The sequence below is a fragment of the Diabrotica undecimpunctata genome, chromosome 2 (assembly GCF_040954645.1).
Source record: "Diabrotica undecimpunctata isolate CICGRU chromosome 2, icDiaUnde3, whole genome shotgun sequence".
NCBI lineage: Eukaryota > Metazoa > Arthropoda > Insecta > Coleoptera > Chrysomelidae > Diabrotica > Diabrotica undecimpunctata.
Window position 1 is genome coordinate 17,589,231 of NC_092804.1, and position 12,602 is coordinate 17,601,832.

A 12,602-nucleotide genomic window follows, 5' to 3' on the forward strand; every position below is an offset into this window, starting at 1 on the left:
TAGTTTAACCTTACCAGTCTTTCGAGTTAAATCGCGTTGATTATCATAGCGTCGAGCTTTCGACATCCTCTTCGATGTCTTCTTCAGGGCTTCCGAGGTCTCAGTCTCCCGAGTCCACAGAGACTACTACACTGATCACTTATCAAAGCATTACTACTTAGTACTTACTTAGTAATGCTGTAATGTTCAGAATAACGGGAATATTTCTAAAATGAAAAGATATACAGGGTTTCACAGTAAAAAATCGAAGTTATAATATAACCGGAAATGGCAAATAGGTGAAAATATTTTTATTAAAATAGTTCACTCTTCAAAAACCCCCTCATTCCAATTTTCATGATTCAGATACCTTTAGTTCTCGAGATATTTCTAATTGGTCTTTTATCTGCCGCACCCTGTATATAATGTTCATACAGACAGGGGGTTACCTTCATAGTCTCAAATATTGTTGAATTTAACTTATAGAATAAATTGGTATTCTTAGTTTGGTAATATGTATCCAAGTTATTGTGATACAGCTTTCTGATTTTTTTTTATTCAAAAAAACATTTTTTTCCAAAAATGCTAATACCAAAAATTTTGATTTTTTTACTGTTAATCGCTACCATAGACTACTACACTACTCGGAAAGAAAAATTTTCGCTTTGCAGTTTACCAGATTTTAGAGGCATTTGAAATTTTGCCCATATTAAAGTAGTTTCCACAGAAGCTTTCTGTTGATTCTGCAATGTAACATAAGCATCAATCTAGAAAATTGTAGATAATTTTCATCTGTAATGGAACCTTGTAGAATCATCAGGATCCTCTTAGATAGTTCTACATATGTTATAAGGCTTAGCATATAAATGTGACGGTACACACAGAAATCATTGGTGTAAATTTCGTGAAATAATTTCGGCATTATCGCTTGTATTTTAACTTATAGCTAGGAAGAAACTTTATCTTCATTTTTCTCGATTATCTGAAATTATACCATATTTATATTAAAATAAATCAGTTGTCACTCCAGCTCAAGGTATGTGTCAAATAAAAACCCTCAATTTGTCGATTGCGTCTCCTCAAATTTTGTTAGTGTAGGTTTCAGAGATAATCGAAAAATAAAATAATGATTATAATGCTTATTTTTAACAAATAATATTTTATACTGTCACTTTTACTTCTTGTACGATCTGTTATGGAAAGTACATAAGCTAATACCGATAGGTGGCACCATCATTACTTTTAATTCATTATAATATGTTACATAAAATAAATATGTAATTCATGTCATTTATTTAGAAGGAAAAGGTACTTCTACGCGAGGGTTTGCGAGCATCGAGTTTGCCATGGACCCCTGAACATGACGTTTTGCTGAAGAAAACATGGGAGGAAAACGCGCAACTCTCTACGAAGAATATGGAAGAGGTGTTATCAGCAAAGTTTCGTGATGTGTTTGGTGAGAAATTTAAGGGAAGTACACTGCGTATCAAGGCCTCTGTAATAAAAGTAAGTGATACTTTTGACGATATTTTTAAATGAGGTTAAAGCTTTTAAATGAGGTGTTGCATGATGTACTTTCCCATTAAAAAAAATCGAAGTTATGACTCTCACCTGAAGAGGGATCGCGTAAAGTTCGAAACATTGATGCAATAATATACTATGATTATTTTAAAAATCGACCTGTCTGGACGTTTTGCTTACGTACTAAATATAAATAAGTTAATAGGAGAGGGAGGGAGGGTGGTTAACACTTATTCCAGCGCATAGTTTAATATTACCTTTTGAAATACCAAATATACCTACTAGTATAATGTATATCGTATTTTATGATATTAAAAAAATCATAAACATGAATTAATATCTAAAAATAGTAATGAATATTTTCTCGTCTATTTCAGAAAAACCAACATGGTAAGGTGGAACCAAACGAAAAGCATTCGAAGATCGACAGTGATGTAAACCTGGGAGCAAGTACATCTGGCAATCGAATAGAAGATATCAAATGTAAAAACGAAAAACCAGAAGAAAAATCTCTACCCAATCCATATGTACTGTTGCCAGATGTTCTTATTATGCATCCAGAAGCAGCACATACTGTTTCGCTCCCAGAGCGTGACGAAAACAAAAAAATACCTGATAAAAAATTACCTGATAAAGAAGATAAAATTGGCGGTAGTGAAAGCTCGGATTCACCTGATCACGAGTCCGATCCAGATTATTCTGAATATGTACCACGAAAAAGAAGAAGATCTGAATTACCGCGAAGGTCTGTTAGGTCCAAAAAAAATTCGAATCGTTTGGACCAAGTGCAAATTGAAAGGCGGTGTACACGAAATAGAAAACCCTTGGTAAGTTATAATTTTTTATATTGATTTGTGTTCTAGAAATAAACGTGTCATTAAAAAAAATAATAACTGACTACTTTATATTTCTCTATGGTTAAAAGATACTGCTTTTTAAATGTTTTATTAGATATATATGTATACTATCTGATCCATCGAACTTCGTACCATCTTAAGATCTTACCATCTTTAATCAGAATTAAAAAATACGTCAATGTTCAATAACTAAAAATTAAAAGACAACCAAAAAATACTCAAAAAACATAATATATTCCAGAAACGAACATATTAGTTTTTAAAATATAAAATAATAAAAAGATAATTATACTTAAAGTTATGTATTGTATAAATCTTTAGACTCAATTATTTATATTCACATTTTCTCAGTGTAGAATCGTCATTTGGTCAAGTTTCTCCGCGGCACTCCGGCCCATCTGGCCGTTAAAACAATTTTCACACATCACAGCAGCACAGTTTATTGCTAAAAGAAATCTTTAGCGATATACTGTGACAATTGCTATATGTTTTATATAAAGCAAAAAGTGTTTTTGAAATTCTGTAGCCTGGTTTCAAAGATGGCCAACTCCATTTAGCAAAACTTTCAGTATAGGTAAAAAACTATTTAAACTACGTCCACACAATTTGTACTGTTGAATTTTTTTTTTGTTGATTATTGATTATTTCCAGAGCATCTTGGAATAATAATATTTATGATTTTTACTGTAGTTAATGGGATATTATCGTTGAAATATGGAGTTGGCCGTGTTTGTAACCAACATGTGGAGATAGTCGTTTTTGTCACCAAAACTATTGCTGATGGTGTCGCTGATATCTTAAGTCAGCAGTAAAATATCAGTAGCAATGCATCAGGGCGTGCCCTATACTAAAGATTTTTTTGGTGAAAATAAAAAATTTGAAATATGTGTTAAAAATATTAATATAATATTTGTCAATAAAATTTAAAAACCCGATCAATACACTAATAACAAAAGTTCTTTATTTTGACTCCAAGCCTAAGTTCAGTTGGGTTTATATTCCACACTTTTTTCCCTGGTCTCATGACACTCAAACTTGAATTAATTGGGAAACTGTAGTTTTGTTTGCCACTGACAGTTACTGACTTTTGTTTCTTGGTCAGAATTAACTTTTGAATTTTGAAATGAAGATTTGTTGGGTCTTTAACACAGTTTTTAGCTTCTGACTTCCAATCTTGGTTGGTCCAGTCTTTTCCTAAAAGTTTGACTGTCCCATGCTTACTAAACTCTTCAAGCTGCACAATTGTATCTCTTTTTTTACACTTCGTTTTATGCCACCAAAAATTCTATAACTAGGCATATATGAGTGACCGTTAACAGGAAACACAAGCTTCACTGTTGTGATTGAAGTTTTAGTCCTGTGCAGCCAAGCAATGCACATCGTTAATACAATACTATTCTTGTTTTGGCCTGGACACCCATCAGCTACCAGCCTTAAGGTGTCTTTTCCTTCAAAGTAACCAGATTTAAAATTAATGGGAAAAACCCGTAGTTGGCTGTATACCATCGTTTAAAAAAACACAGAAGTTAAAACACTTCACACACTTGTATTGTGGTATAAAAAACATAGTTAAAACTTTATAAAAAGTGTCGTCAAAATTTAAGTACTAGCATAACGTTTTCGATCTGAACAGATCATCCTCAGTGCCTTGTGTAATTGTAGCTCACATACGGGTTTACATCATTCCAAATGTTACATTTTGATTATGTTGTGACTCTAGGTCGATGACAATGGATAAATTTTAATTACTTTAGGGACTACATGTCTCCCTGCTCGATTTTTAACGCGTGGTTAAAAATCGTCAGGTCTATGTCGTTTTAACTGATTACACGGTTTTGCACGAACCGCAAGAGCAAGAAAACCTATTCTGAAACGATTTGTGCTTGTTTTCCGCCCTATTAGAGCATGTCCTCCCAATGTCTATTTTGTCATGTGCTTAGTCGAATATATAGTGTAGCTAGCGCCCTAAATAAGCAATGCTAAATTATAGTCTAAATTAGCAATCCTCATGCCAAAGAAACGTAAAATTGCCAATTTTGAAATGGAAATTGTGAAAATATACAAAATTATTGTAAAAATTAAAATCCATATTTAAACTTTAAACACTCGGTATCTCGGAAACTAGCAATATTTGTTTAAGGCATAATGGGCAGAATCATCATATTTTGAGGTCTAGAATCTACAACTCAGGGATTTGATATTCATAATAAATCACCCTGTATATTGATACGCTTAAGTTACAAAGCTCTTGTTAATTTATTTTGCTCTAGTTCGCTCGCAGTGTATATTATTCCATTCCAGCCTCCCCTCTTATAACGAAGTGCAGAGGAGGATATCCAGTATTGCCTCCACATCTGCTGTTGGTGTACCCCTCAGAGCCCAAGTTTGATATAAAGAAATGCATTTTGATGTTGTGAATTATCGTTTTTAAGACACATATTTCTAGGACACTACGATATCTAATTGTTATTGTGATTTATCTAATTATTTGTTTTTTCTTTTCAGCTGAAAAGTTCTAATGACTAATTCTCCAAGAATTCTAATGTGTTTTTTGTAAATATTATTAAGTAGCTTTACAAATGTTGATAAATATAGTTGTATTATTGATTATTATTAATTACAAAGTGATTTTTAAGGTAAACGATATATTTTTTGTTATTTATATTAATGTGTTCTTTTTGTTAGAATATTTAATACAAATTTTATATTAAATATAACCTCAGATCTTACACTTTCAAAGATAAGGTACTACTCTTACTACAAGGTGTTATCTAAGAAGCATTAAATTCATTATTGCCAATGTGTTTTAACTTGACAGCTATCACCATTAAATTAGATAATGGCTGGTTAATTATTTAGTTACATTTTTTAATACTATAAATACTAACTAAATACTAACACACACTATCAGTGTTTTGGGATTCTGTTTGTTTTCCATGTGAGAAAGTATACTGTTCGTTTACACAATTTTCTATACCTATACTTCTGTTCTTTGCAAATTTTATAAAAACTGACTTAGTTGTTTTTTCTTAAAAAAAAAACTGAACGAATTCCATAGTTCCCTAGTTGAACTTATGCTTCACATCCATCTTTTTAAAGCTGCAAATTCGTTGTATAAACTGATAATGTGTATGGATTCATATACGAAACGTCTTCAATAAAGGATGAAGCAGCAAGATCCTTTTGTTTTCTTCCCCAATTTTGTGACTGATAGGCCTCCCCTAATTTCTTCCAGTTCTGTGAGTCTTAAGCTTCCTGCAGCCAGTTCCAAGCGACGTAAGATATACAATGATGTATTATTTTTTATTTAAAACAACTTTTGAAGACTAATAATTTTTATTTTGACAAGATAGTGAACCATGGTATTTTGAATTACAAATTTTATTGTTTTTATGACATGCACACTTATTATTTTTACAACCACCTTTGTATTGGCAACGCTTGTAACCTTGACTGCCTAATATGCTATTTTCAGTTGCAGCTTGTCGGAGAACTATTTCTTCTTGTTGTTATTTTTATATAGACATGACTATTTTTCAATGTGGCTCCAGTAAGTTGTCATTCTACCGTTTTCGTGGTCTTCTTACTGATCGTCTTTCAGTTCAGTGAATAAGGTGGCTTAGGCATAATGTCGGTGCTTATTTTGGTAAAAACAAGTAATCAGCAAACTTCAAGGTAATATTGTTTATTGACCGTACCACCTTCTGACAAGAACTCATGCTCCACATAATTTTTATCAAATAAATCAGTTACCAAAACTTCTCTTTTGACCAAACTTGCCTTTCTCGGTCTTAACTCTTTTTGCAGTTTACATTGGGATTGAATTTCGACGTTATAACCATAATCATAAATTTTTCTTCTTCCAATAACTCCTGAGCGATGCTTATCAACAACATGATACATCAACAAAATGAACAAATCATTGTTCACAGCAGTATTCACTGCTCGATAGTCCAATTAACATATCCAATTAAAATATTCCATATTTGTGTCCACAAGTGTATAATCTATAAGATATTAACCTTCAACGTACTAAAATGGTAATGATATAGTCGGTTCACTCAGTTTGGGAATGTTTTGACAGTCAATGTCGGAAACATACAACACAAAGATTAATCATGAAGAAGAAGCTACAAAATTTCAAAAATAAACATTTAAACCTTTGCTTTAATTGGAGCAGTTTCATTTTGTTACTAAACTGTATGTAAATAACTTTTCATTTTCAGTTAAAATTAATATTGGCCGTAAACACGTGTGCTTAATTGTGTAGTAACTTCCAGGCGCTGGAAGTTAGAATTTGTCCAACGTAGCAAAAAATGAATTACTAAATTTACTAGACGATTGGTATTGGGATCAATGAATAGAGTATCCCAGATACACATTCACTTTATTTTTAACCATTGGCAATTCTAACGCTGTCATTATTTTTCGTTGGCAACGACTTAGTACGCCCTAGGCGCCAAATTCAAATCTGGTATTAATTTTGAGATATTTAGATATAGCATTGCTAGGTAATGGATAAACTATAAGTTACAGTTTTGCATGGAATACACTATGTTAACGTTGAAGTTTTTATTGTACCTACTGTCATAATTTTAACTTAATTTTGTTCCGACTTAATCCGAATTATTGTTTACCTAGGAATAGTTTATAGATTATTAATATAGTTCTGGTTTTGTGATCATAGTAATGCCCAGTGTCGTAACTATACCGTGCACAATAATAATTTACATTTAGGTTTTGTTCCACAAAAATATTTGGCAGAAAAATTATAAAAATTAATAATTAATACAATACACAGTGTTCAGAGATTTCCTACCCAAAAGAAAACTACAAAATTCAGGTACCAATCAAAAATGGATTAGTTTTGGAAAATAATTCAAATTACCCTCATCCTCCCGTACTCCCCTAACCGAGAGCAAAAATTCACGAACGCGTTTTTCCACAGGGTTGCGGGAAATGTTCTCAACCTTGTATAGAAAAGTGCGCACTACATTTAATTAATGACGTTCTTGCAATATGAATAGTGGCTCCCCGTTGGTGAAAACAAGGACTTTTGTTATAAATCGGGGATATATTCTACAATAGGACCGAAAAAGCTTCAGTCAGGTTCCTCTATAGTTCAGAATTTACCGTGATTGCGTGATCATTTCTATTTTCCAATAACTGTTATGAATCTGGCCAAGATGGCGCAGTATACAGTCGCTTTAGAACTAATGTAACTATTTTTGATATAATTCGTTCGGGTTGGTCACAAAAAATATCATAATTAAAGGGTTTATTTAGGGTTTTAAAGGGCATTTTTTGTCTTAAAGGGTTTATTTCCGTTCCAGTTGTATCGTTTCTATTTCATTTATACTGCGCCAAGTAGAAATATTTTGCAATATCCTTTAAGGATAGTTTTTTTATGAAACGTAATTCTTTCTTGGCCACCTTGTGTATTCCCAAAGTGACCAGTACTTCGGTGTAGACCGCCGCATTCTGGTAGTGGCGCGAAAACGCTTAAAAATTATTAAATTTTCAGGAGATTCAAGTATAGCCTATAAATTTGGTAGATTGGCTTTTGTTACCAAGTAGTTGGATAGTATATATTATGAAACGAATTCGAGGATAATGAAATGTTCAGTATACAAGACAATTGTCACGAAATAGAACAAATATTTTGCAAAAAAGTTGTGCGAGGTATATACATTCTTATTTTAATTTCTGTGAAGTTACATGTAATACAAATAAAATTTTTATAGGTACTTATAAGTGTAAGAATTTATATAAAAGAAAATTTATATATAAAACAAAAGCTATATAAAAACTAAACTACATCCACTGCAGTTTCATTAATTTCAGCTGATGCTCCCTCAACATGAGAAATTAACTGTTTAGCATCAGCTTCAAGGTCCAATACGATTGGTGGTAGCATTTATTGTCACTTGTCAGTTAATTTAGATTGACTGACAGATCTTCACGATATGACAGAATCGTAAATATCATTTTATGTAATTTTCTGCTTGTCATTTTACGCGTAGCAACACAGGACGTGATATTTCATCAGATCCACATTCAATAAGACCTAGAATTTGTAGTTTTCTTTTCCACGATGAATTTATGATCACATTGTACATTTCTTTTTTCATAAAATGAACACATTTATTACTTTTACTTTGGCATTTGAGATATTTGGACTGAAACTAAGTTTTTTTACTTACTTGTAAATTTTGTGAATAAAGTGAGTTTTTAATTGTATGTATTTATTTGGTACCTGAAATAAATGTTGTTCTCTTTACCTATTTGATTATATCGTTGTATTAATACAACTAGAGAAGTGTAGACAGGAAGGAAGGAGTGAAATGGAGAAAAAATAAAAGAGCTGTACATAAACTATGGGAACCAATTAGATAACTAAAAAATGTAAAAGCACCATAAAAACGATAAACACATGAAGACAGAGCATAATAAGTACTATTAAATATAAGTACTGTAATGTCGATGATACTATTCAACATTGAAAGTCTTTGAAATTGCGCTAGAAAGCCAAACAAAAGACTAAGTTAACGTCACATCCATTAATAAATTTCGTCACGCTAACGATATGGTCATTCTGGCGAATAACATTGAAGGTGTTCAGTATTTGTTACGTTTGGTCTGCAAATACTAAAAAAATTTATCAAAATACCGTGAGATTTCAATCTCCGAGTTACCTAGCTTCCAATACGACTTAAAGTTGAGGAATGAACGTTACCTTTTGATAATGGCCGATTTCGTTTCTTTGGCAAACTATTCTTATCCACACATGTTCTCCCAACTTATTGCATGAAGTCAAATATGGTATATCTCCACTCTTTTGACGCCAAAGATACATGTATAATGGTCTATCTTTACATCGCTAGTGCAGTTTTGAGATTATAGCAGGGTAGTCTGCTATTTCAGGCTGAGTCGACCTGTGGTCGTTAGATGTTTTAAAAATATCTAGAGATTTTCGTCGGCGCTGGGGATCCAATCTCGGCCTTCTGCCTAATAGTTAGACATTCTACTGTTAGCTATCCAACTCTACGCCACAAGATATATATTGTAAAATAACATAAAATGCATACAAAACCATATATGGCTCCGACATCAATTGCACATTTTTGATAATGCATATGAAGCCATATATGACTTACTACTAAATATAGTTTCTAGCCACGAATAAACGCAGGTAAGTGATGGATCAATAATATTTATCTATTCGCGTTCTCAAACGACTATAGGTGGCAGCACTTTTTTTTAAAGATGGCGGACGAAATAGGGATATCGTTTGTTGACATTGTAAATTTGATAGGGAATTTTAAAAGACCCCTAGTTGAAGGGCAAGCAAGCTCACTATTTTTAAAATTTGATAAAATTTATACCAGTTTTAAACTCTAATTTATTCAAATTGTTGAGATTTATCCCTATTTTATTAGTTATTTATTTTGTCAGCCCGGTTATTTGAGAACGCGAATATAAAAGGCTATGATGACAAGTCACACCGTTTGTCCAGTAAGGTAACGACGCCACCTAGGAAAGAAATTTGAACTACAAACATTTGACATTTCAATCATATTTTGTCCTTGAAACAAATACGATTGCTTTATTGCTAATTCATTCTACAAATTGATGATTCAAATATTGTTGTATTGAAATATCAGAAATTTTACTACTTCACAGTAATTATTTTTTTCGCAAAATTGCTAAAAATATAGGTTACTGTAATTGTAAAGTAAGATCAATGACGTATAATATATATTTATTATATGTCATTGGGTAAGATAAACATAAACTTACTAAAAAAATAAAATGACGTTTAACGCTTTACCAAAACGTCAACGCTTTACCAAAATAAAATAAAATAAAAACTAAATAAGATTAAATAAAGGTAAATAGAATTAAATAAAATTAAGTAAAAACTATACCTGCAAAAACGTTGCTATACCGTTTCTGCTTCATTTCCCATGTAAAATCCCATAAGAAAATGCTAAGGTTCATTCTGCTCATTTTTTGAGCGTTTTGTGGTGGGGTAGAATGGATCGTGACGTATGATACATCATTGGAAAGGAGGGGAGGTAGCGAATATGTTCGAAGTATGAGACAAAAATCACACATTGCTAAGAGGGCACTACATCATATCTCCTTTCTTATTGATCCGATTCGAGCGTGTCATACGTTAAATAAAAGGGAAGGATATCACGAATATGTAACAAACAAGGCGACTACCAAAAGGGCACTACACAGTATTTTCATTATTAATGAACGTATAGTTACATACGAGATGTTATAGGGCACTATGGATAAAAATAGTTTAACTAAAAGAAAAATTTTAATTTATTGACTTAAAGAATGCCTCTGGCTAAGTGCAGAATAAACAACTGAACGAATTCTAACATGCGACATAGCAAATGAAAGGGGAGGAAATAACGAATATATTAAGTAATAAAAAATAATCAAGGCGACTACCAAAAGGGTACTATGCAGTATCTTCATGAATAATGAACGTATAGCGACATACGAGATATAATAGGGTACTATGAATACAAATAGATTTACTATAAGACAAATTTTGATTTATTGACGTAAAAAAGACCTTTGGTCGAATACAAAATAAACAATGATCGAATCCTAACATGCGATATAGCAAATGAAAGGGGATGATGTAACGAATATATATATATATATATATATATATATATATATATATATATATATATATATATATATATATATATATATATATATATATATATAAGCGGGGATCCTACAGCTTCTGCCGCTTCCCGCATTTCGATCGCCATCTTTTTCTATCTCTCCAGGTGTCTTCATCAATGGCTCTGTCTTTCATGGTTTCCATAACACCTTGTATCCAAGACTTGGCTGGTCAAGCCAAGTGTAACGAATATATTCAGATATAAAAAAAACAAGGCGACTAATAAAAGGGCACTTTACAGTATCTTCATTGTTAATGAACTTGTAGCGACTTACGAGATATCATAGGGCACTATAGATAAATATATATATATATATATATATATATATATATATATATATATATATATATATTTATATATATATATATATATATATTTATATATATATATATATATATATATATATATATATATATATATATATATATAGATTTACTATAAGATAAACTTTGATTTATTGACTTAAAGAAGGCCCCTGGCTGTGTACAAAATAAACAGCTGATCGAGTCCTAACATGCGACATATCAAATGTTGCTGTTGTAAAGACCAAGCAAGGATTAAGCTAGAAATAAAAAAAACTGCTAATTTGTAAAACGCAGATGTTTAAAGATCAATTTGCTTCTTATTGTAAAGGATTACACCACATGGCACATGAGCACACTATAAATAGGTAAGTGTTATTTCACTACCCGAAGCGTGGTTGCCAGATTTAAAAAATACGTAGGTTTTCAAACATATACGTTTCACGTTAAGAAATGTATGTTTTTTTTATTGCACGTGAATCGGAGAAAAAAATAATTATCTGTTGAATCCATATCCCTATATATTCCTACACACTAAGGGGTTATGGATTCCTACATCTAGATATCTGTCGTTAGTCCGGCTTCTGTTTCTCTTGTTCTTTATTATTAATAACTTCACGGATGTAATTGTGCATACTATTCCATCCCTCCTTACTTCCCGTCATGTTCGCGATCATGTCTCTTACAGTCACAGGTGGATGATTGATATAGAATCACCTAGAATTATTCGTAGCGTTCACCTCTCATAACATGGTCCAAATATTGCAATTTTTTAATTTTGATAGTGTCTATGGTTTTTTTTTCTCATACTTTCCAATACTACTGTGGTGTCGGTCTCCCGTTGCATTAACCCAACTTATTTTCCATGTTCACTTTACCAAAAGAAAGACGGATTGTGCTTTTTAATTTATTGTATAACTTAACACTTATAAAGTTGGCCCAGGTCATGTTGCTACTACATTATAAACCGTGTCAGAGATACTAATTAATTTCTGTCTGTCTACTTTTTCGATTTAGATACAGTTCGTCTAATTTACTTACCGTTGCACATTATTATCACATCATTATCATCGACAGAGATCGAAGTTGACATAGTTGTCAAAGTATAAAAAAATCCTGAATCCATTTTAAATCAAATAGGTTACATAATTATTGCAAAAGAGCTACCATCTCTTTACAACGACTATTTAAATTCTTACGTGACATTTTTGAAATAAAACACACTA

The 12,602-nt window shown here is 31.9% G+C and overlaps 1 protein-coding gene across 3 annotated transcripts in view; it reads left to right on the forward strand.

The window, feature by feature from the left end:
• LOC140434270 (uncharacterized) overlaps positions 1-8,583 on the forward strand; it is a 37,117-nt gene extending 28,534 nt beyond the window's left edge. For 2 of the 3 annotated variants that reach the window (XM_072522409.1, XM_072522407.1), the window contains exons 10-12: positions 1,279-1,485; positions 1,878-2,327; positions 4,863-8,582. In XM_072522409.1, the coding sequence (XP_072378510.1) occupies positions 1,279-1,485; positions 1,878-2,327; positions 4,863-4,883 (678 nt within the window). In that variant the 3' untranslated portion in view covers positions 4,884-8,582. Of the gene's footprint in view, positions 1-1,278; positions 1,486-1,877; positions 2,328-4,862 lie in introns of all 3 variants that reach the window. The other variant, XM_072522410.1, reaches the window with a different exon arrangement.
• Positions 8,584-12,602: the final 4,019 nt, after the last annotated feature.